Source organism: Loxodonta africana, chromosome 12 (assembly GCF_030014295.1).
Source record: "Loxodonta africana isolate mLoxAfr1 chromosome 12, mLoxAfr1.hap2, whole genome shotgun sequence".
Taxonomy (NCBI): Eukaryota; Metazoa; Chordata; class Mammalia; order Proboscidea; family Elephantidae; genus Loxodonta; species Loxodonta africana.
In genome coordinates, this window is record NC_087353.1 from 41,972,170 (window position 1) to 41,997,162 (window position 24,993).

Sequence of the window (24,993 nt, forward strand, 5' to 3'; positions counted from 1 at the left end):
GATATAAAGAATATCCGTTCCAGCTCGCTACCATGGGGAGCAGGGCTCAGGGTCTTTACCCACCTTCTTGACAACCCCGCCCACCCTTCGAGTATTTTAGGCTTTTTTTCCAGTGCTGTTCTCCCTGTCCTCATCCTTTAAGTCTCTCTAACCTTGATGGCCATAAGGAATTTATTCCAGTTGTCCTTGTTAGCTGCCTTCCCTGGCCGCTTAAATTCAATTTTGTTCCTCAGAATGGGGTATCCTGTGGAGCAAGAAAAAAAGATGAACTGGGATTTCAGAGGAATTGAGAGGATAAAAATGAAGAGCAACCTGGTAGAAAATAGGATGCTCCTATTTTCTGTACTCCCTACTGAATAACAGTAAAATAAAGTTTATTGATCCTACTATTTTTCCTTCCTTTCCACCCACCACAGGATATGGGGTGCTGGAGGGTTCTATACCTGTAATAAGGCAGGGTAGTGCCCGAACTCCAGTGCTCGCCGCCATCAGGGAAGCCTCATAGGTGCCACGCTCATCCCGGGGCAGAACTTGCTCTAGCCGCTGGTCCATTGAGACTGTGAGCACCCAGTCACGAACCTCTTCTCTCTCAGCCTCCTAGGAAGGACAGAGGGAGCAGCAGCTTCACAAAGGGCAGGGCAACTGGGTGATGAATAAGTGAGGGGTTTGTTAAGTCCTCATCCTGTACACCAGCTTTCAGCCACAAATGACCTCCCTGGATTGGGATCACAATCACAGCCTTATCCTTCTACTCTGCTTCTACTTCCACTGAGAACAGTGAGGGCTGATAGCAAAGAAGGCAGCACAAAGATGTTGCTGACTGATGCTCATTACAAAGGGTTGGGAGGATCAACTAAAGTGTCTTCCCTTCTCAGTGCACTCACACACTGGTGAGGCCTTCCCATTCTCCAACCCTGCGTCCTTACCGGTACATGCTGCTTGGCTGGAAGTGGCACCTCAAAGGGAATATCTGTTTCCTGAAAGTCAGAGTGGTCAAGGGCATCCAGAGTCCCTTCTTCAATTGCCTGTGGAAGAGTGGGCAGCCCTGAGATAGGCACAGCTTGCGACACGCAAAACCTCTCAGCCTCTGGGCCCCAACTCTCCACTCACATCAGGCAGATCCCCAAACCTCCCAACCTCTGGGACCCAACTCCCTACTCACATCAGTCAGATCCAAAAAGCGGTTGAGGAAGATGAATGCCATGTTCTCCCAGCCAACTGCCTGTGGCAAAGAAAAGTTGCAAGTGGGAATGAGCAGCTGGGCTTGGATGCTGCTTCTCCAGGATGCCAGGGGAAAAATACAGAAGGACAGTGGAGAACTGTGTCCTCCGTAACAGCAGCTCCACCCTCAGCTTTGCTCTACCTGAGCAGATTGGATATTCTCGACCTCCCAGCTTTATATTTCCTTATCTCCTCTGACCCACCCTTCCTTGTCCCAGCTCACCTTGGCAGCAATGCCAGCTTCATAGAAGGCCTTGTCTGCAGGTAGTAGCTGGGTGTGACGTAAGAGCGAAACCGAAAGCCTGGCAGCCACAGTTTCCTATGGATTAAAGTTAAAATGTTATGATCCTGGCACTGTAGTGATTGAACTAACAGATCAGTGAGCTCTTTTTCAGGGTCTTATAACTAAGGCAGAAACCCTGGTGGCATAGTGGTTAAGTGCTACGGCTGCTAACCAAAGGGTTGGCAGTTCAAATCCGCCAGGCACTCCTTGGAAACTATGGGGCAGTTCTACTCTGTTCTGTAGGGTCGCTATGAGTCAGACTTGACTCAATGGCACTGGGTTTGGTTTTGGTTTGGTATAACTAAGGCAGCCACAGAACTAAAAGACCAAGAATCAAAAACTGCTCTGGATCTCACATGCTCTGGGTCTTAATTTTTTTCATCTGCACAAAAGAATTGGGCCTAGATGATCTCTAAAGCTCTTTCCACTTTTAGAATTATCCCAGTACATGAAATAAATATACAGTACACTACCATGAATAAACCAAAGGGTGTGAAGGTTTTGAGAGGTAAAGAAAGAAATCATAGGATTTGAATGTTAAACATAACGAGGCTGAGGCTGTCCGGGCACAGAGCCCTAAGGTCAAACGGTACAGGAAGAAAACTCTCAGCAAGGGTCAAAGATGAGCAAGGGTTAGACAGAAGAGAAGCTAAGTGTGGAGTCCAAGAGCCCAAGCGTGAGAATCCAGAACTTATATTCATTCAGATTCAAATATCTGAAGATGAGTCCTTCTGAGTGCACTTCTCCCCGCTCTGCATCTCACCAGCTGTTTGACGCTCTGGGCCGCAGAGCGTGTGGCATAGTAATGAGCAATCAGCAGCATCGTCTCAAACTCCTCATGGGCTGGAGAGTTCGCCTCACTGGATTTCACCAGGTTTTCACACTAGAGAAGAAAGAGATCACAGCCTGGAAGAGGGATCAGAGGAGGGCGGGGCTGGTGCCAGTGGTCAATTGTTGGCCACTTGATCAGAGGATGGTAAGATACATCTGAGGGTAAAGGTTTATGTGCGTGAAGGAAGAGACTGGGATGGGGTAGGCTGAGTCACCTTTTTTCACTCTGTTGTCAACCCAACCTCCTCACCAGGTTGAAGAGGACATCCCGAAGATCAGCCCAGCTATGATAGGCCTCAGCACTGTTGGTCCCAGGTGAGCCCACCATATCAGTGAAAATCCTTTTGTAGATGTTGAAGTTCTGGCAGTAGAAGGGGAAAGGAGATCTGAATGGGAAGGGGACAACTAGAAGAGAAAGTCAGTGAAAGGGGGGCCAAAGAGGACAAACAAGGCTGTTACTGTGTGGAGGACCTAGGGGACAATGATGGAGGAGTAAAAGAATATTTCTTTTAGTGTTGCTCTATGACTGTGGGTACATGCACAAATGTAAATGCATAGTCATGTTGTTAATGGGCTAACAGTGCAGAGAGCTGTGATGCTCAACAGATACGGGAGTGGTGTTAATTCTCTGGAGGAAGTTAATAAAGCCCTAGAGGTGTGTGCAGGAGCCATCTCTGAAAGACTGCTCCCTGTGTATTAGCTAAGAGGATGGGGAGCTCCTTGAGTGTTTCTTCAAAGGGTATATTCTCCAGAAAGGCTGTACATCTCAGAAGGGGCTTGGCAGAACTCTAGGCATGATGATCTCTAATGAAAGAATCCCTTAAGAAGAGAGTATCTGAGGACACAGGTAGTTCTAGAGAAGGGAAGAATTTCCTATGGAAACATTCACCCAAGGAAAAGGCTAACTGGTACCTGTGGGTTAGCAGGGGCGCCATGTTGCACATACAGAGCCAGTGCCTGGGCATAGCCACCCTCCCGAATCAGGTGAGTCGCATACAAAGCCACGTATTTGTGCAGAATCTTGTAGTTCTGTCCCACAGGTGGAAGAAAAGAAGGGGGGAGGTTGGGATCAGTAAGACTGGGCAGTGAGGGTGGGTGGTGACTTGTATGCTGATCTTTGGGGTTGGGGCTTTGGTGGAAGTATAAGAGATACAGCTCTGGGGCAGGTAGGGAATCAAGGGAAAATATAAAGAAAAACTGAGAATGGAAAGAAGAGACAGCAGTACCTGCTTGGTAGCTGTTTCAATGCACTTGTCCCACTGGCCCTGCTCCACATACAGGTCCAAGGCAGCTACAACATCCACACCCACCAGCTATGGATCAGTTAAAAAGAGAGAGTTATAGGTGGAAAATGACATGTGGAGGAGAAAAGAGGAAGAATTTCTTGAGCTTCTCCCTGCATTCTGCCTCCTGCTAGCTTTGTCTCACCGAGTCCACTTTGCCCTGATTCTTCAGGAACTCTTTATAATGCTGGTCCACATAGTCTTCATACCTGTGGAGATGTACAGAGATTTCTAACTTCATGATCCTGGATACCACCCTATCCCCTTAAGAGCTTTCGCTCAGTCTTTAGAAAAGCAAGTAAAAGAGAATTTCCTAGTGAGAAGGGGTCTTGAGTTTACCGGGGATCTAACTCCTTGGCCACACGCTTGGCCTTGTTCCACTCCTCACCCTCAATGAAAGCATCGATCGCTTCCTTGACTAGATCCAGGTTCAGATAGAGCTCTGCAGCCTGCACAGTGGGAAATTGGAGACTGGAATCCATCTTTCCCTTCTGTCCCCAGTCCTGTGACCTCCTCCCTCTACTTCCCCAGAATTGTATGCTGAGCCTGCCAAGAGGCCCACCTGGCACACCTTCCTCGGTTTAGATGTCACCTTTCTACCCATCTATGTTTTTCAGTCCCAGAACCCTACTTACTGCACTGTGCTTTCCAATTCCAATCAGCTGGGGTCCTACAGCCCGAACTACTTCCAGACTGCGCTGGGGAGGCAGAAACTTGATGGAGAGTTCAGCTGCCTGAGTGGTTAAATAAGATGGAAATGGGTAGGGGAGACAAACAAACACTGTTGGGGGCCTTCAGTCACTGTTTCGGGTCAGGGGGCTCCATTTCATATATATTTTCCCCTCTAGTTGCCAGCTTTCTCTCTTGCACTCTCCCTCACCCTCCAATCTGCTGCGCAAAGCACGCCTCATGGTCCATCCTTTAAATGACCATCAGTAGACCTATCTGATCCTCTCAGGTCATCCTAACTCTTTCAGATACTCTGCCATCTGAGGTAACTGCATTTGGTCTTGCTACCCTTGACAAACTTGTTTCTCAAGCTCTCTGTCACAAACAGAATCTTGGTAGCATGATATAGGTAAAAAAAAAAAACACCTAAAATGGGAATCCAGGACACTCTACAACCATTTATGTTGGGCTTTTCTGAGCCTCAGGTTCTTCATCCATAAAAATGATGGTCATTCCAGATCTGAACTGTCCAGAACAGTAGCTCATAGTCACATGTGGCTGGTCCAAACTGAGATGTGCTGTACATTTCAATACACAGTGAATTTCGAAGACTTAGTATGAAAGTAGGAAGTCTTTATATTGATTACATGTTGAAATGACAACAGTTTAGATATAATAATATTAAAATTATTTTCACCTGTTTCGTTTTACTTTTTTCAAATGTGGCTACTAGAAAATTTAAAATTACATATGTGGCTTATATTTCTATTGGACAGTGCTGGTTTAGATGATCTTGAAGATACCTTCCAACCCTAAAACTCAGTGATACTACAAACCCAAGAATTTCTACATGGTTCAATTTAGCTATAAAAAGCAAGCAAAAAAACTAAACCCATTGCCATCGAGTTGATTCTGACTCATAATGACCCAAGAGGTCAGAGCAGAACTGCCCCATAAGAGTTTCCAAGGAAAGCGTGGAGGATTTGAACTCCTAACCACTTGGTTAGCAGCCATAACTCTTAACCACTATGCCACCAGGGTTTCCAATTTAGCTATAACTATGCTAATTTCCCTTGATCTTTCCTCCACCTATTCTTACCTCTCTTTCTTTACCTATCAAACCCTTCAAAGCTTAAAGTACCCTCATCCAGGAAGCCATCCTCTGGCTAATCTGAAGAAGTCATGCACAGACCCGGTAAATGATGCCCCAGAGTAAAACAAATAATAAATACTAAAATCTCATGACAGTCATCAGCCCCACTTTCTACTTCTTTCTCTTCCAACTTCTACAGGCTGTTCATGACAAGGCCTCAGAAACCTAAAGAGATTTTGCAGGGGCACACCAACATTCTCAACCACCCTCATAGTTCCCAATACCATATTTCATGAATCTAAGATCACTGTTCATACTCTACATGCACCCCAGTTTCAAAGACTTTAAAATTGATTATATATGTGTCTTAGAATTGATGAAACACATTGGCCTGGCTTAATCTGCCGAAGGCTTCCTTTTAGGAGCTGCTGGGTAAAGGAAGACCTCATGCCCTTTCTTCATGGCCTCTGTTTAGTCCCACCTCCTAGGTCTGGAGTTGCCCTTCTAGCTCTAGTCCAAGTCCTACCTCCCTCACAAAGCTGTCCTGACCCCTCCAGCCCACAGAGAGCTCACCCTTCCCTGAAGCCCACTTTGAATCACACACTTTGGTATTTATTCACTCAGATACAATATTAATTGAGCCATGTCTAACTCCCCCAATTTCTGGCTGTCAGGGCCCTGCTTTCTATTCCTTTGATAGGTTCTGGCTATAGCATCCAGCAGGCACTCAGTAGATACCTGTGCTGCCTGACTAAAAACAAAAAATGTAGGAAAAAAAGATGAATGTTTGAGAAGCAAAGCTGGGTTGCAGAAAAGGAGCACCTGTGAGGGTCTGAGAGTCCTCACCTTCATCCAGCACTTCTCCACAAGGCTGCTGCTTCCTGAGTCATGCACTTTGAGGTAACAGTCGACTGCACGGCTATACTCTCCAGCCTGCTCCCACTGTCGAGCTTGTTCTACTAGTCCCTCCATACCCCTGTGGAGATGAGAGTATGCCTGATAGAACTGAGCAGGGGCAAAGTGTGCACATTTGTTGATGCAACCCCCAGCCCTGCCAACATTTCCTGGACCCCTGGCTTCCTACCTGGCTCCCTTCTTGGTAGCTTCCCGTTCATACTCTTCCTGCAGAGCCTCCAGCTGGCCAGGCACATAGTCCTTGCAGATTCGCAGAGCATCGCTCCATAGTCCAGCCTCCTGCTCAGATTTCCAGGTTATCAGGAGAGCAGAGGTAGGCATAACAGCCTCCCACTGCCACATAGGTGCTGTGTCCTACTGATTCCTGGGTCCTTGGACCTCTCTTCTCCTTCATCTTGCCTTTCCTTCCCTCTTTCCAATGCTAACTTCCCCCATCTTTCTTAGTACCAGAGATCAGTGTGGCTCTCTGGACTCTCACATCTTGCCACTCTGCCTCATGGCCCTAAATCCAGTGCCCACCTTATAAAAATTGAGGGCCAGGCCTGGTCTCTGGGCCCGAAGCAGCAGCCCTTCTGCTTTCTGAAAGTCCTTCTCCTCCAAGGCCCCCCGGGCCTGCCCCACGAGCACCTCGGCGACGCTGTCAGGGTCGTGGGCCTCAGCCACACGCTGAGCTGCCTCCCAATCCTGGTTATGGACAAACCTGCCCCCAGATAGGCACAGAGGAGATGCCAAATGTAGGACATGCCACTGCGGGCGTGTAAGCTAGGTTTGGATGAAGGTGAAGATGACTGGCAGGACAAGTCAGAATCAACTTAACAGCAATGGGTTTCGTTTTTGAGTTTAAGGAGTTTATGGGTTAACTCACATGAGGACTGCTTCCTTGGGTTTACCAGCTCTGATGAATTCAGCTTCAGCCTCTTCAAATTTACCCTAGACGGAGAGAAAGGCAGCTGTACGTGATGAGGAGACTGAATTACAGGCAGCCAGGAGACCAGAGGGGCTAGCAGCAGTGGGCTAGTGGATGGAATAGGAGGGCTCTGAGGCCAGGGTCAAAAGCAGTTGGGGAGGATCACATCCATACCTCATCCTCCAGGTACATAGCGTATCTAAGGTGAATCTCAGGGGTTTTGTGCTTGAGGGCCAGCCGAGAGAGTTCAAAAGCAAATTCAAAGGAGCTGAAATGGAAAGTACAGATAAAGTTTGCCTACTCAATACTTCCTTTTCTAAGAAGGAAGAGAAACAGAGCAAGGATTGAGGGGAGAAAGAGAGGCAGATTAAAAAATGAAGTGATACAGCGGCACAGAGAGAGAGAAAGGAAGACAGGCAGGCAATCATGTGATGATCACTGTCACCAGGGATCAAGAGATGTCTGGAAAGGCCTGTGATTTCCCTGAGACCAGCTGGACGTGAAGAAATGGGGTGGGCATGATGGAGGAGCAATGAGTGAGCCTCAGGGCACTAAGTGGATGGGGGAAGAAGGGCTTCCGAAGCTCCCACCACCTCTTCCTGAGCCAGATCTACATTAGCGGGGAAACACTCACTCAAAAACAGACTACCCTCAGCAATCTGACTCAAGGCAATATTACTACTGCCATCTGTAACATTGAAGAAAAGTTACGTTATTTGTGTAAAAATACGGTGTTTTGAATTTAACAGGATCACATCACATTTCTATTATCCAGAGTTAGTTACTAGCTTAGTGCAGTCCTAGTTTTAAAAGCTTTTCCCTCTCTACTGCTCTCCTAGGACAGCCAAAAGTTCAACACTGATCTGAGCCCCCAGGGGTTACTAATTTATTCTTACAAAGATCTCTCCTTACCACAGTTCACGCTTGCCTCAGATTTTGGGAAGTTTTTTCAGTTATATACCAATTTCCTTTCTCTACATAGGGGGTCTTGCTAGGGTGGAACTAGTGGCTTAGGGCCCCACCAGTTGTCAGCAGCATGGTCAACAGCAGCTTCCAGGAGCCCCAGCTTGTTGAGCAGTCTAACCGCAGCCTCTCCTCCCAAGCTCTTCGCCCACAGATAGGCCACGTGTTTGTGGGCATTAGCTCCTCCATGAGCCTTGGCCACCTGGAAAGCAAAGCCACTCGGTGATCCTCCAGTGCAGGGGCACCTAGCCACTCCCTTCTCATCTCTGACCTTCTGACCTCAGCTTTGACAGAGCCCAAGGACCTATTCTAAAACAACAGCAAACAGGGCAAGTTTCAGGGTCTCTTAATCTGCTTAGGGTCCAAGGATGGGCTTTAGGTAGTACACAAACCTTTAAAATCCTATGTTAAATTTTGTGTATATCATATGGACTTTTTTGGGCAAAAGATGGTTTTCATTACATTTTCAAAGGTATCATGATCAGTTTAGAATTAGTCACTTGAAAGTGGGAAAGGGGGCTGATGTGTGGCCTGGACTCCTTACCCGGTAGGCCTCTTCCCAAAGCCCACTGGACCGATACATGTTCACTGTTGCCTTCCATTCCTGAGCCTCAAGGTAGTGATACTCAGCCTCCTGTAGCCGGCCTTCAGCCTCCAGCTCCTGAGGAAAGGTGGGTCAGGATGGAGAGAGAAAAATGGAGCCTGTCTGGGAAAGAGGTGGGCAGGGACAAGACCTCACCTTGCCCAGATGTAGGTGTGTGTCACTGAGTAGATCTGGGTGGTGTTTCCCTACCAGGCGGATCATATCATCATACAATTTGTGCTTTTTGAACATGGTGATGGCAAGGTCAGGTTCTTCCACTGTCACATAGAGCCTGGGGATGGGAGATACGCCTGGGGCTCCAGACCCAGATCCCTGCTGCTAGAGTCATTGCTAACAGATCCTGTCACTGCCCCCTGGGAAGAGGACACATATCCTCAGACACCATCTGTCCTTTCAGCCCTGAAGCCCATCTCCCTCCATACCTCCTCTGAGGCTGGCCACAACTCACCTTTCGGCCTCACGGTACTTGCCCTGCTTCTCCATCTCCTGAGCCTGGGTGATGTATAATACCGACACGTCTTCAGGCCTCATGCACTTCATTGCCAGCTGTGCAGACACACAGAGCCAGGGCAGCCTCAGGTGCCAATTCCCAGGGAAAGCAGAGGGCCATGCAGAGCAGTCAGGGAAGCAGGGCTTCAAGGAACCTGCCTGCCCAGGAATTCTAAACTTTTCCAACAACCACACTACTAGCCACCTTCGGGAAGTGCGAAGTCCAGAAGGAGCAGAGTAAGAACTATGTTCTGCTAAGGCAGGAGGTTCAGAGATGCCTTGTGCTGTGGGAAGATGATCCATTACCACGCTCCTACTGCACCCCCTGGGCTCAATGTGACTAGAGGCATCAGGAGTGGTATTTCAGATTCCCCAGCTCCCAGGCACATCTGCTCTCTTCAGAAATACAAGTCTAGGAACAAGGGCCTTTCTTCATCCCTTCCTTTTCCCTATGGCAACAGATCAAAGTTATCCAGACTATGTTTTGGTACTCCTTCTCAACTTTCAGGGAAACTAGTGAAGTGGGGAGATCAGGGACCACGGAAAGTGGCAACACAATCACAACGGCAGACTTCTCTTATTATTAACTCCATTCCATTACCTACCTTGTGGGCTTGCTCCCAGCGGCCAGCCTGGGTATACATGTCGATAGCATCTTTTGTACGATCTCCCTTCGTATAGAGTTCCTCAGCAATCTGTAGTTGATGAGAGGTAGATGCAAAAGTCAGAGCAACAGATTTAAGGCAGCTTGTGGGAGGAAAGCACAAGGCACAGCTGGGATGAAGTGAAGCCTGTGATACCGTTACAACAATAGGGAAAAAATGATGGCTATGGGTGTTGAATACTTGCCACCATTTAAAAAAAGACCAGCTCAAAACAGTCTGACAATACAGTGAAATTTAAAAGGGCCTCACATTTCTGCAATGAAAAGCAGTTCTATATTGGAACTATATTGGAGGTATGAATGAAGAACCCCTCATGCTGGCACAGGAAGAAAGCTAGAGACTCACTTTATGTATCTGGGGGTAGGAGGGTCTGGGTCATGATGGAATGAAAGGGGGGAGGTAAACCGCTTTCTTCCCATTCAGACTGGTGATGCTGTTAGGCCACAGGAAGAAGGATTCAGTGAGATGGCCCCCACTTCCTGTTCTGGGTTCCCTCCTTGTTATCCAGTACTCCCTTGCCTCATGCTGCGGAAAGGGGCTTGTCCTTACCTCGTACTCCTGTAGAGATGCATAGTGCTGGGCCACACGAGGATAGTATTTGGATGCAGTGTTCCGGTCCTGTAGATCTAATATATAAATTGCCTTCTTCCACTGGCGGGCACCCAGGGCAGCCTCAATTGCCTTAATGGAGCACCTGGCATAGTTGGGGAAGACATAAATATGTATGAGGAAAGAGGAAGAGATCCCTCAAGTGTACTCCAGCTTACATTTTGAGACTTCTCTTCTTGTAAGCATTGGTGCCCTTACTTGCCCCATCCCCTCTCACCTCAGGCCCAGATCTCTTTTATATCCCCATACCACCATACCGGGCTTCAATGTAGTGATTAATGGCTGCATCAAGCTGCTTCTGCTGCACCAAGTGGTCCCCCCATGCCTCCTCTAGTCTCACCACCTCCACTGGGAATGCCAGTCGAGCCAGCTCTACAGCTGCCAGAGAGAGGAGACACTGAGCTCAGACTTCCAGGGATGGGGCTCAGAAAGGCAGGACAGGGAAATGAAGCATGAAAAATCGGTGAGAAATGGAGGAATGCAGGAGAACTAAAGCCAGGAAACCTCAATAGATGCACCAAAAGAGGGATGGTGGGGCTGGTTGGGCAAGAGTCTGTGACAGTGAAGGTTGGCTAGTACCTTTCATGAATGCATTGCCTTTACAGTAGCACTCGAGGGCCCGCTGAGGATTTCGAATCTTCTCAAACAAATCACCTGCCTATTAACACATAGCATATTACTACAATGATACCCCTACTATACAAAGAATCAAGTATCAGCCCCAAGAGGAGGGAATGCCACTAGTCAGGGAGGCCTAGGCACTTCAAGCCTCCTCTGGTCCTGAGGCCAGGAATAGGGATTGAAGGCAGCCGTACCCTTTCATATAGTTCCCCCTTGATAAGGGCCGCGGTGATGTGTTCCACCAGCTCTGTGTTGGCAAGCAGTTCCTCTCGGGTCAGCACCACCCTAGCAGCTTTGGCAGGGAGCCCAGCTTTGAGGTAGAGGCTGATGGCTGCTAGCCCATCCCCTTGGCTCTCCTGTAGTTCACCTGCCCGCTCCTCCTGCTGTGTGTCCATCAGCCACTGGTAGTAACTCCGACGCAGCTTCTCCAGAGCTGGGTGGCCCTGGACACACAATAGAGAAGAGCTAGAAGTCACATCCCTCCTTCCTATGGTTCTCCAATTCCCCTGTACTAACAGAAATCCTCCCAGGTCACCAATATCCTAACTCCTCACATATCAGGTCCTGGCCCCACCCCTGTTGTAGTTCTACAGCCTTCTTGACAAGAAGGTTTCTGAAATTGGTGGAACTGAGCTCAGAACAACTGTGAAGAAGGCAGAGCTGGTACCTTGGCTTCAGCCACAGCGATACACTCATCCCAACGGTGTAGCTCCTGGTACATGTTCATGGCCTCCTCAACAGCATTCTAGCAGAATACAGGCAGAGGAAAGCAGGACACCAGGAAGATATGAGGACCAAAAATCAGCCAGCTGTCCTCAGCCCATGAGGACTAAAAAGCCTCACCCTTCACATAATCAGTGGTGAATTTACTGTGAAACTCAAGAAGCTGGAGCCTCAGGGCCCCTTATTTGCACAGGCCCCATCCAAAACAATTTTTCTTAAAGAACTCTCCTCATATTGTATAAGCTTTTGGCTCCACAGAGCTTGGATCCAGCCCCAAATGAAACCAAACTCGTTGCGGTCGAGTTGATTCTATGTCATAGAGAACCTGTATGAGTAGAATGGCCCCATAGGGTTTCCAAGGCTGTAAATCTTTATGGAAGCAGACTGCCACATCTTTCTCCCACAGAGTGGTTGGTGGGTTTGTGCACCAACCTTGTGGTTAGCAGCTGAGTGCTTAACCACTGCACCAGCAGGACTCCTTAGATCCACCCCAATGCACAAGAATTGCAAAGCCAAGCTCTGAAGTAGAGGGGGAAATAACAGACTGTTGATGAAAGAAAGAAGTAATTGGAGGTCAAAGGAGGAAGCCTGCCTAGATTAGGTAAGGACTGATACAGGAGGAGGGAATTAAGGAAGGCGTGAAATTAACAATAAAACCTTTCTAAAAGTTCTTCCCAAACTTCTGGAAGAATAGATAGCCAATTGTTTCCTCCTGAGTTTGCCTCCCTTTTTTTCCTCAGATCCCTTTTTCCATCCTGTTGCTCTCCTGCCCTGTTACCTGCTCTAAGAAGATCATTTCGGCCAGTTTGTAATTCTTCTCCAGCATGGCTAGACGTGCTCGGACCTGGTAAAAGTCTGTTCCTTCTCCTCCCTGGAGAGAAAATGGAAGTTCTAGCCATTCTGTCTGTATGGGCTAAAAGACAGGAAGGCCTACAGGGATGTGGAGGCTAAAGAACCAGGAGCCTAGGGAGCTGTGAAAAATCACAGGGCTTAGAGGCTTGAGGTTTAGCAAGCAACTCCAAAATGGTCTCATGTGAGGGTGGGGTGGGATGGGCAGGGTAGAGGAGATGATGGGTGGCTAGAGAGCTAGCAGTCATGGGCAGAGTACTAAATCTCAGCTTGGGAGACTGAAAGAATTAGGAGGCTAATACGTGCATATTCCCGAGACACTTGATCTGCAATTTCATTGGTCTCGTGCAGGAATCGAGCTTTTGCTACGTGGCCCAAAGCAGAAAAGCACCTATAATACGGAAGTAATAACATTAATAGTATTGTTACTATAAGAACATTATTTATTCATTAGTTCAACAAATATATGTTGAGCATCTATTATGTGCCTGATACTGTTCTTTTTTCATTTTAAAAATTGAAACATAAGGTTTATTCTGAGCAGTTACTCTATATGCACACAGGGAAATCATTTTGCCTCTAAAAACAAGTGCTCCGAAGTAGATTAGTTATAATAGTTAAGAATAAACATTTGAATTAGCTCAAAACAATAATATGATATTTGATTGTTTCATAATTTAAAAAACAATTTGCATGAACTGCGTGAAGAAAATCAAGAAAAATCTGCTCCTCTAGACACTATTCTTGACACAAAGGAATGACAAACAAAGATGAGGGACTTGTTCTCATGCAACATACATTCTAGTGGAAGGAGACAAATAATTAATAAACATATAAAGGTAATTTGAGAGAATGAAAAAGAAACTAGTGTGATATTATAGACAGTGACTGAGGGGACTGTCAGTTGTCAGGGAAAGCCCCTCTGAGGAGCTGACATTTGAGTTGAGGTCTGAAAACAAGAAAGAGCCAGTCATGTCAAGATGGGGCAAACTCATTCCAGGCGAAGGAAATAGCTAGTGTAAAGGCCCTATGGCATAGTCAAAGGACCATAGTCAAAGGACCAAAAGGATGCCAGTGTGGCTGGAGACTAAGTGGCAAATAGGGAGCCAGTATGGAAAGGAAGCAGAGGCCAAGTACTGGAGGGCCTCAGGCTATGGCAAGGAGTTTGGATTTTATTCTAAATACAGTGAGAAGGTTCTAAGCCAGAAGGTGATACAGTCTGATGTATGTTTTTAAAAGGTTACCTCAGTGGCTGTGGGATGAATGGGTTGTAGGGAGACAAAAACAGTACCCATGAGACCAGCTAAGAGGCTACTGCAATAGTACAGGTGGAAGATGGTGGTGGTCTGTACTAGGGTAGAGACAGTGGAGCTGGACCAAATATACAGATTCAGGATATGTTTTCAAGACAAAGTCCTCAGGACTTGCTGACAGACTAGATGTAGGGGTGTGGGAAAAGAGAGGTCAAGGATGATTCTTAGCCCAATTAGCACAGTTGACTTTTATCAAGCACTTAAAATACTGTAAACTCTTTGTACAGATTCCTTCATTCATTCTTCATTACCGCTACCATTCTTCTGTACCGCTTTAGGAGGTAAATACTATTACTACCCTCCTTTTACATAGAAAAAACTGATAAGCCAGGGTTTATAAAGGTTAAATAACCTCTCTAGGGTTACCTGATTTGGTAAGTGGAGCCAGGATTTGAACTCAAGGAGCCTGGAGTGCCAAGTCTGACCTATTCACTACAATCCTATACCATACTCAGAATATATACACAGATGCATGGATTGAATGGTATGATACTGACAATTTTTAAGGAGCACCTAGTTCAAGAAGGGGAAGTAAAAATAATAAAAGACATACTCTTTTATAATTTAGGATGGGAGGATGCTTAGAATAATTGTACCATGGAAGAGGTACATGACATTTGTAGGTAATGGGAAGGGAAGTAGAGCCTTAACACTGGTTAGGAGCAGCCCACAGGTAAGATACCCATGTGGTCATCCCAATGCCCGGCACTTCATTTCTACATGTCTACCTCACCTCTCAGCAATGTGTAGCTGCTTTGCCTCTAGCGCCAGTTTACTCAAAGTTTTCCACATTGCCTCTGTTTCTGGGGTCATTTCCAGAGTCTCCAAGAAAGCTGTTGCCCTGGAGAAGGAAGGAAGCAAAGCACAAGTAATGAGCCTAGGATCAGAAAGACAGAGAAATACTGGTGAAGGGGCATAAGTAGGGGAGGGGCCTGGTGTCTCCCCCAGGGCCCTTATTAGATATGGCCAGTTTTACAACCCAGCCCTGGTCCTCCTCTCTCAGCCAGACTCTCCCACCACCCCACTGGTTATCCGCTCCTTACCGGGTGTAGTTGCCATCATCAATGGCTGTTCCAAACTCGATAAGGCCCTCATCCAGTGTGTAGGCAACTGTAGTCACACCTTCAGTCACCATCACCTCGGTCTTTCCCCCACCTCGCTCTAGACCTACAACATCGCCCTGTAAAAGTTCATTTCCCAAGCCCACCCCAATTCTAGGTTAGTGTTTCGACTGAATTAGTTCTAGAACAGACCCACCCTTGCCCAACCCTAGTGCTCACATACTTAGAGAACTACAGTGGCCCTTGTCTTCCCAATATTTTAGTTCTCAAGCAGATAAAAATTCCTTCTCTATGGCAATAGACCTTGGGTGACAGTATACTCACAGCTATGACAGCACCAATGCTTAGAGCCGTGCTGACACAGTGTGGCATCCACTTCTGCTTCTAGCAGTACTACACGCTACATCCTCCTGTTAAAGTACAACTTGATCCTGGGACATAATTTTTAATGCATTGTTAGGCTCACCTAAAGAAATTGCCAAGAATGTTCCCCATCCTAAACCTATCCTTCTCCCTCAGATTAAAAAAAAAAAAGATTAGTAAGCAAAAAGCCGAGTAGGAAAAAATGGTAGTGAGCACGTAGGAAAGGGAGTTGCTCTGAGGCAAGAGCAGTATCTGGAGATTAAACCTTGAATGCTCCAGCAGGCTGAGGAAGCACAGTATACACCAAACAGGATAAATAAAAAGAAATCTGTATCTAGACACACTATAGTGAAACCTCAAAGCACCTAAAAAGAGATATAAAAAGCAACCACACCCATCAACAGATGAGTGAATAAACAAACTGCGCTACATACATACAATGGAGTATTATCTGCCATAAAGAGAATGAAGTTCTGACACATGCCACCACAGGAATGACCTTGAAAGCATTATGCTCAGTGAGGAGAGCCAGACACAAAAGGACAAATGCTGTATGATCCCTATCTGGAATAGGTAAATTCATAGAAATAGAAGGGACAAAAGGAGATTGGTGCTTACCAGGGGACAAAGGAAGGGAGGAGTGGGGAGGGGGGAATCATCATAGCATCCACTTAAAATTGGTGACTTGTATTTTATGTGAATTATTCCTCAATAAAGAGACCACCAAAAAAAAAAAGAAAAAAAGCAACCAGAGGAAGATTACCTATACAGAAAGGCCTGTTGATAGACTTCTCTGAACAACAATGGAAGATGATGAACAATGGGATGGTATTTTTTTTTTTTAATTTTTATTGTGCTTTAAGTGAAAGTTTACAAATCAAGTCAGTCTCTCATACAAAAATTTATATACACCTTGCTATATACTCCTAATTGCTCTCCCCTTAATGAGACAGCATGCTCCTTCCCTCCACTCTTTTCATGTCCATTTGGCCAGTTTCTGACCCCTTCTGCCCTCTTATCTCCCCTCCAGAAAGGAGATGCCAACATTGTCTCATGTGTCTACTTGATCCAAGCTCACTCTTTACGAGTATTATTTTCTATCCCATAGTCCAGTCTGAAGAGTTGGTTTTGGGAATGGCTCCTGTCTTGGGCTAACAGAAGGTCTGGGGACCATGACCTCCGGGGTCCTTCTAATCTCAGTCAGACCATTAAGTCTGGTCTTTTTACGAGAATTTAGAGTCTGCATACCACTGCTCTCCTACTCCCTCGGGGGTTCTCTGTTGTGTTCCCTGTCAGGGCAGTCATCGGTTGTAGGCCGGCACCATCTAGTTCTTTTGGTCTCAGGCTGATGTAGTCTCTGGTTTATGTGGCCCTTTCTGTCTCTTGGGCTCATAATTACCCTGTGTCTTTGGTGTTCTTCATTCTCCTTTGCTCCAGGTGGGTTGAGAACAATTGATGCATCTTAGATGGCCGCTTGCTGGCATTTAACACACCAGACGCCAGCCTCCAAAGTGGGATACAGAATGTTTTCTTAATAGATTGTATTATGCCAATTGACTTAGATGTCCCCTGAAACCATGGTCCCCAAGTCCCCGCCCCTGCTACGCTGGCCTTCGAAGCATCCAGTTTATCCAGGAAGTTTCTCTGCTTTTGGTTTAGTCCAGTTGTGCTGACCTCGCCTGTACTGTGTGTTGTCTTTCCCGTCACCTAAAGTAGTTTTTATCTACTATCTCATTAGTGAATACCTCTCTTCCACCCTCCCTCCCTAACCTCTCTTGTAACCATGAAATAATATACTCTTCTCTGTTTAAATTATTTCTTGAGTTCTTATAATAGTGGTCTTATACAATATTTGTCCTTTTGCAACTGACTAATTTCACTCAGCATAATGCCTTCCAGATTCCTCCATGTTATGAAATGTTTCACGGATTCATCACTATTCTTTATCGATGCGTAGTATTCCATTGTGTGAATATACCATAATTTACTTATCCATTCTTCTGTTGATGGGCACCTTGGTTGCTTCCATCTTTTTGCTATTGTAAACAGTGCTGCAGTAAACATGGGTGTGCATATAACTGTCCATGTAAAGGCTCTTATTTCTCTAGGATATATTCCAAAGAATGGGATTGGTGGATCGTATGGTAGTTCTATTTCTAGCTTTGTAAGGAAGCGCCAAATTGATTTCCAAACTGGTTGTACCATTTTACATTCCCACCAGCAGTGTGTAAGTGTTCCAATCTCTCCACAGCCTCTCCAACATTTATTATTTTGTGTTTTTTGGATTTATGCCAGCTTTGCTGGAGTGAGATGGACTCTCATTGTAGTTTTGATTTGCATTTCTCTAATGGCTAATGCGGAAACCCTGGTGGTGTAGTGGTTAAGTGCTACGGCTACTAACCGAAGGGTCGGCAGTTCGAATCCGCCAGCCGCTCCTTGGAAACTCTATGGGGCAGTTCTACTCTGTCTTATAGGGTCGCTATGAGTCAGAATCGACTTGATGGCACTGGGTTTGGTTTTTGGTTTTGGTAATGGCTAATGATTGTGAACATTTGCTCATGTATCTGTTAAGCTACCTGACTGTCTTCTTTAGTGAAGTCTCTGTTCATATCTTTCGCCCATCTTTTAAGTGGGTTATTTATCTTTTTGTAGTTGAGTTTTTGCAGTATCATGTAGATTTTAGAGATCAAATGCTGATCGGAAATGTCTTAGCTAAAAACTTTTTCCCAGTCTGTAGGTAATCTTTTACTCTTTTGGTGAAGTCTTTGGATGAAATAGGTATTTGATTTTTAGGAGCTCCTAGTTATGTAGTTTTTCTTCTGCATTGTTAGTAATGTTTTGTATACTGTTCATGTATTAGGGCTCCAAATGTTGTCCCTATTTTTCTTCCATGATCTTTACCGTTTTAGATTTCATATTTAGGTCTTTGATCCATTTCGAACTCATTTTTGTGAATGGTGTGAGGTATGGTCTTCTTTTTTTTTTGCACATGGATATCCAGTTATGCCAGCACCATTAGTTAAAAAGACTGTCTTTCCCCCCATTTAACTGCTTTCTGGCCTTTGTCAAATATGAGCTGCTCACACGTGGATGGATTTATATCTGGATTCTCAATTCTGTTCCATTGGTCTATGTATCTGTTGTACCAGTACCAGGCTGTTTTGACTACTGTGGTGGTATAATGGGTTCGAAAATGAGGTAGAGTAAGGCCTCCTACTTTGTTCTTCTTTTTCAGTAATGCTTTACTTATCTGGGGCCTCTTTCCCTTCCATTAGAAGTTGGTGATTTGTTTCTCCAACTCATTAAAAAATGTTGTTGGAATTTGGATTGGAATTACAATAAATTTATAGATTGCTTTTGGTAGAATAGACATTTTTATAATGTTAAGTCTTCCTATCCATGAGCAAGGTATGTTTCTCCACTTATGTAGGTCTCTTTTGGTTTCTTGCAGTAGTGTCTTGTAATTTTCTTTGTATACATCTTTTACAACTCTGGTAGGATTTATTCCTAAGTGTTTTATCTTCTTGGGGGCTACTGTAAATGGTATTGATTTGGTTATTTCCTCCTGGATGTTCTTTTTGTTGGTGTAGAGGAATCCAACTGATTTTTCTATGTTTATCTTGTATCCCAATACTCTGCTGAACTCTTGCATTAGTTTCAGTAGTTTTCTTGAGGATTCCTTAGGGTTTTCTGTGTATAAGATCATGTCCTGTGCAAACAGAGATACTTTTACTTCTTCCTTACCAATCTGGATACCCTTTATTTCTCTATCTAGCCTAATTGCTCTGGCTAGGACCTCCAGCACAATGTTTAATGAGAGTGGGGATAAAGGGCATCTTTGTCTGGTTCCTGATCTCAAGGGGAATGCTTTCAGGCACTCTCCATTTAGGATAATGTTGGCTATTGGCTTTGTATAAATGCCCTTTATTATGTTGAGGAAGTTTCCTTCTATTCCTGTGTTGCTGTGAGTTTTTATCATGAATGGGTGTTGAACTTTGTCAAATGCCTTTTCTACATCAATTGATAAAATCATGTGATTCTTTTGTTTTATTTATATGATGGATTACATTAATTGTTTTTCTAATGTTGAACCATCCCTGCATACCTGGTATGAATCCCACTTGGTCATGGTGAATTACTTTTTTGATATGTTGTTGAATTCTTTTGGCTGGAATTTAGTTGAGGATTTTTGCATCTAAGTTCATGAGGGATATTGGTCTGTAATTTTCTTTTTTTGTGGAGTCTTTACCTGGTTTTCGTATCAGGGATGTGCTGGCTTCAGAGAACGAGTTTGGGAGTATTCTGTCCTTTTCTATGCTCTGAAATACCTTTAGTAGTAGTGGTGGTAACTCTTCTCTGAAAGTTTGGTAGAATGCTACAATGAAGCTATCTGGGCCAGGGTTTTTTTTTTTGTTGTTGTTGGGAGTTTTGGATTACCTTTTCAATCTCTTTTTCGTTATGGGTCTATTTAGTTGTTCTACCTCTGTTTGTGTTAGTTTAGGTAGGTAGTGTGTTTCTAGGAATTCATCCATTTCTTATAGGTTTTCAAATTTGTTAGATTCCAATTTTTTGTAGTAATCTGATGTGATTCTTTTAATTTCAGTTGGGTCTATTGTAATATCACCCATCTCATTTCTTATTCTGGCTATTTGCTTCCTCTCCTGTTTTTCTTTTGTCAGTTTGGCCAATGGCTTATCAATTTTGTTAATTTTTTCAAAGAACCAGTGTTTGGTCTTATTAACTCTTTCCACTGTTTTTCTGTTTTGTATTTCATTTAATTCTGCCCTAATTTTTATTATTTGCTTTCTTCTGGTACGTGAGGGTTTCTTTTGTTGCTCTCTTTCTATTTGTTCAGTTGTAGGGATAATTCTTTGATTTTGGCCCTTTCTTCTTTTTGTATGTGTGGATTTATTGATATAAATGGACCCCTGAGCACTGGTTTTGCTCTGAGGGACAGTATTTATAAAAGGCTGAGAAAAATCAACTGTCAATCAGAACTAAGTACTAAGTCCAAGTATATTTCAAGAATCAAGACAAAATAGACATTTTCTGGTAAACAAAAATTGAGAGCATTTATCATTAATAGCTTTCATTAAAGAAACTCCTAAACAATAGTCTTTAAGAAGAAAATAACTCCAGAGCCAATCCAGAAAAAAACGTGAACAAAGAAATTGGTACCATGATTGTAAACCTAAATAAATTCTGTCTGTATAAAATAATGTCTAACTTGAAGAATTAAAAAAAAAGTCATAACTAAAATGTTGGAGAACAATGACAAAGGGGAGGTAATCAAAGTTAAACCCTTTTAAGGCCTTTGTATTGTTTGGAGAGGGTTAGATGGTGATTAACTTTAGGCTTTGCTAATTTAAGTACAAGGTAGACTTTCAGGGGTAACTGTTATAGAAATAGAATGCATAACCTCCAATCCAAAAGAGAAAAAAGGTATTAAAAAAAAAGGGGCGGGGGGGACAGACATAAAACCAACCTCAGTCTGAAATGAAGCAAGAAAAGAGAAAAAAAGAGGTATCAAAAAGAGCAGAAAGAAAGTACCAAATGTTCTACCTATACCCACACCAGTTATTCTAACCTGGCCCAGGGAACTCCCTTCTCTGTTTTCGTAAGACTTCTCCCAGATTTTGGAAGATGACTGGGTGTGATGTGATGTTGTGATGGGGTAGGAGAGAGGGTTTGATCAGAAATCTAAGGAAGAGGAACGTTGAATGGCTTATAACAGAATCGGCACACAAAGAGATGATATGGAACTGCCTCTTCTATCAGTGATCCTTCCAGCTTAGGGGGAACTCCACATTATGATTGGGGGATTCCCAGGGCCACTGTAACTGAGACCCATACTCCAAGGGTCTAATGTAATGTCAGGAATCTTAACAAGGATGGTTCTGGGGCCAGTCCACTGTGAAGAAGGGGGGTCTAAGCTTCATTTACTTGTCAGCTCCATCAGAGATCACAGCTTGTGACCAGGGAAAACCGAGCAACCTTCTGAGCCTCCTCAGGGCCCTAATTAGTCAGCTTGACACCACGTCTGAGGTCCCCTGGTATCAACATACCCTGATAGTCAACATACCCTGATAGAGGACATGGTGACCCTCTCAGGTGCCTCGATGTTGTACCACACGCACAAGCTGTTTCTGTTCTGAGCTATCAGCACATCACTTCCTGGGACCCACTGCACGTAGGAACAGAAGTTGAGGATCATCGTCTTGGAGCAGCTTTCAATATCGTACAAGTGCAGCTGAAGAAGGAAGAGGTAGATAGCACAATTAGGAGACATGGGGTGTCTTCTGACTTTGACCACTTTCCTAATAGTGAAATGTGGTGAGCTGACCTATTAGTCAGCTACGTGCTGAGTTTCAAAGCTTAGCGACCTGCCACTCTTGAAGTTTACGCTGAGTTGGTATGTCCTGACTCTGACCAAATAAGAGAGGACAGCACAGATTAGGAATTAAACGTAGCTGCAGGTCAGACTTCCATTCTTAGAATAACTCTGGGCCAAAGGTAACCAGCCTGCATTATAAAAGTGCAGGCCACCATACAATTACATGGTCTGGAAATTTGTGATATGGCTTTCACTGAAATGAAGAATCACCAGATTGTCTCTTTGCCCTTCATGCTCAGCTCTTCAGTGATACCAAACTGAGATCAGAATCAATTAGGGCTGGGAGGCGCACTGTCCTTAAGCCAGCTTCAATGCCATCAGATCAGTGTAGCTGAGAAGTACTGGAGCAGTGGGTATAAGTAAAGGTCAACTAAGCATAAGGAGGAGGAATGCAGGGATAAGGAGGCTTCAAGATGGCACAGACTTGTGACCAGTAAGAGACAAACCCACTCCAAACCTTCCCTCTTGACTTCAGTGCCATCAAGATACAAATTCCTCAAGGGTAACACATCACGGGTTGTGCTAATGGGTACAAAGCTAATGTTGATTCTTCTGGGCCTTTTGCTACACTAATGGCATAGCTCTAAGAAATTATGCCCTATCCTGCCCCCTGGAAGTAGCTTTTGTACCACACCCTCTATGGACCAGCCAATGGTGAAGGCCCTAGTAACCCTTCTCACACGAAGTTTCCGGTCCCTGAAGAGGAGCTTGTGCCCAGTCTCATTAAGTTCCAGCCAATCCACACGGCTCTCATGGCTTATGGTACCAATGTTGTAGCCACCAACCAGATCCACTACAGAATAAAAGAGACAGGGTTAAGAAGAGAGATTCTACATAATCCTATACAGGGTATGAGAGAGCTGGCAAAAGTCTGGCCTTAGAATCATATGTTGGACTTCAAGAATGTTGCATCAGACCAGGGAGAGTATAGATGTTCCCAGATAGAATGGGAAAAAAATGTAGAACAAAACTCAAATTCTTAAAAAAGGCCAGACTTACTGACTGGTTAGACTAAAGGAACCCTTAAGACTATTGCCTTGAGATAACCTTTAAACTCTGAACTGAAACCATTTCTGGAGGTGACCTTCCAGCTAAATAAGATTGGCTCTTGAAATAAACAGTATCACTACGAGTACTGTGCTCCTTTAAAAAAATAATCTGTGTGAGACTAAACGGTGAAGTTACCCTAAAGCAGAAATGAGAAGGTAAAGGTGTGCTGGGAAACAGATTAATGGCGACAGAACAACCAGAATGGAAATAACGAGGATGACGCATTGTGAAAAATGTAACCAATGTCAATGAATAATATGTATAGAAATTGTTAGAAGGGAACCTAATTTGCTGTGTAAACTTCCACTAAAAACAGTAAAATACTATACATATTTTTTTTTAAAAAAAAGAATGTTTCATTGTTGTTCGGTGTCGCTGCGTCAGTTCCGACTCACAGCGACCTACATACAATAGAATGAAACACTGCCCGGTCCTGTGAAATCCTCACAATCATTGTTATGCTTGAGCCCATTTTTGCAGCCACTGTGTCAATCCATCTCGTTGAGGGTCTTCCTCTTTTTTTGCTGACCCTCTACTCCACCATGGATGATGTCCTTCTCCAGGGACTGGTCCCCCCTGATAACACGTCCAAAGTATATGAAAGTATGTGAGATGAAGTCTTGCCATCCTCGCTTCAAAGGAGCATTCTGGCTATACTTCTTCGAAGATAGATTTGTTCATTCTTTTGGCAGTCCATGGTATATTCAACATTCTTTGCCAACACCATAATTCAAAGGCACCATTTCTTCTGAGGTCTTCCTTATTCACTGCCCAGCTTTCACATGCATATGAGGTGAATGAAAATACCATAGCTTGGGTGTGGCACACCTTAGTCCTTAAAGTGACATCTTTGCTTTTTAGCACTTAAAGAGATTGTTTGCAGCAGATTTGCCCAGTGCAATACACGGTTTGATTTCCTGACTGCTGCTTCCATGCGTGTTGATTGTGGATCCAAGTAAAACGAAATCCTTTACAACGTCAATCTTTTCTCCGTTTATCATGATGTTGCTTATTGGTCCGTTGTGAGGATTTTTGTTTTATGTTGAGGTGTAATCCACACTGAAGGCTGTGGTCTTTGAATGTCATCAGTAAGTCCTTTAAGTCCTTTTCACTTTCAGCAAGCAAGGTTGTATCACCTGCATCTCGAAGGTTGTTAATCAGCCTTCCTCCAATCCTGATGCTGAGCTCTTCTTCATACAGTCCAGGTTCTCAGATTATTTGCTCAGCATACAAACTGGGTAAATATGGTGAAAGGATACAACCATGACACACACCTTTCCTGACTTTAAACCATGCCGTATGCCCTTGTTCTGTTCGTTAGTCTCGCGTATATCACGGTGGAATGCAAATGGCCAAGACAACACAATTTCACTAGGATACTGAAGATGCTAAGTCTCTTCTAGAACTGTAGAAGTTTTAACTCTACAGTTAACGCAATGGGTCCATACCCATCAAGAAGTGTCATTACTCTCTGAGACTCTTGGGTTGCTTTAGCGTAGATCAGAACTACTGTGCCACTAGTTTCTACTGCTCCTGAAATCCTCTGGAAGGCTGCACTGAGCACATTAAGGATGAGCCCCAGTTATAGCACACCAGTGAAAGAAAGCTAACAAATGAAATGACCTTGATGATTATGTTTGCTCCAAGGAGTTATCTGCACATTTAAGTGCCTATGATGTAACAGCATCAAAGGGCAAAAGCGGGGAAGGCATGCAGACAAAATAGAAGGAGGCTCTGATTAAAGTTAAAGGCCCTGGGTGGTGCAAAAGTACGGAGGATGAATATTTTAGTTTGGTCTGAATCCTGTGGACAATATAAGAAACGATTACATTTCGAACTGACTACTCAGAGTTGGTGGGATGCTTTCAAAGAGTCTACTGATCAAAGGCCATTCACAACACTTTTGATATTACAATACTAACGAGCAATGTGCCTGCCCTTGTTATATATACTTAAGCTAAAGACCAAATGTCAGCTAATGTCTACAACAGGGAAGAGCAATATAAAAATGAGTTTTCCCTTAATTAAAAAGAAAAATGATAAAGCCATGCTTTAAAGCCCCAATTACAAGTAGAATCAGTCTGCTA

At 44.4% G+C, this 24,993-nt stretch overlaps 1 protein-coding gene across 2 annotated transcripts in view; it reads right to left on the reverse strand.

Annotated features, from left to right (window-relative positions):
- Positions 1-24,993, reverse strand: part of IFT172 (intraflagellar transport 172) — a 39,221-nt gene that overhangs the window by 2,566 nt on the left and 11,662 nt on the right. For both annotated transcript variants that reach the window (XM_003411846.4, XM_064295157.1), the window contains 33 exons: positions 22,537-22,649; positions 21,545-21,712; positions 15,082-15,218; positions 14,772-14,879; positions 13,032-13,116; positions 12,655-12,747; positions 11,821-11,898; positions 11,348-11,596; positions 11,112-11,190; positions 10,790-10,910; positions 10,473-10,617; positions 9,864-9,953; positions 9,218-9,315; positions 8,905-9,040; positions 8,710-8,826; positions 8,225-8,367; positions 7,377-7,470; positions 7,161-7,225; positions 6,815-6,995; positions 6,465-6,574; positions 6,227-6,356; positions 4,254-4,352; positions 3,958-4,067; positions 3,764-3,827; positions 3,562-3,648; positions 3,248-3,364; positions 2,586-2,696; positions 2,268-2,387; positions 1,445-1,540; positions 1,163-1,222; positions 927-1,025; positions 444-597; positions 153-244 (listed from right to left, as the gene is read on the reverse strand). In XM_003411846.4, coding sequence (XP_003411894.3) covers positions 153-244; positions 444-597; positions 927-1,025; positions 1,163-1,222; positions 1,445-1,540; positions 2,268-2,387; positions 2,586-2,696; positions 3,248-3,364; positions 3,562-3,648; positions 3,764-3,827; positions 3,958-4,067; positions 4,254-4,352; positions 6,227-6,356; positions 6,465-6,574; positions 6,815-6,995; positions 7,161-7,225; positions 7,377-7,470; positions 8,225-8,367; positions 8,710-8,826; positions 8,905-9,040; positions 9,218-9,315; positions 9,864-9,953; positions 10,473-10,617; positions 10,790-10,910; positions 11,112-11,190; positions 11,348-11,596; positions 11,821-11,898; positions 12,655-12,747; positions 13,032-13,116; positions 14,772-14,879; positions 15,082-15,218; positions 21,545-21,712; positions 22,537-22,649 — 3,749 coding nt within the window. The remainder of the gene's footprint in view (positions 1-152; positions 245-443; positions 598-926; positions 1,026-1,162; positions 1,223-1,444; positions 1,541-2,267; positions 2,388-2,585; positions 2,697-3,247; positions 3,365-3,561; positions 3,649-3,763; positions 3,828-3,957; positions 4,068-4,253; positions 4,353-6,226; positions 6,357-6,464; positions 6,575-6,814; positions 6,996-7,160; positions 7,226-7,376; positions 7,471-8,224; positions 8,368-8,709; positions 8,827-8,904; positions 9,041-9,217; positions 9,316-9,863; positions 9,954-10,472; positions 10,618-10,789; positions 10,911-11,111; positions 11,191-11,347; positions 11,597-11,820; positions 11,899-12,654; positions 12,748-13,031; positions 13,117-14,771; positions 14,880-15,081; positions 15,219-21,544; positions 21,713-22,536; positions 22,650-24,993) is intronic.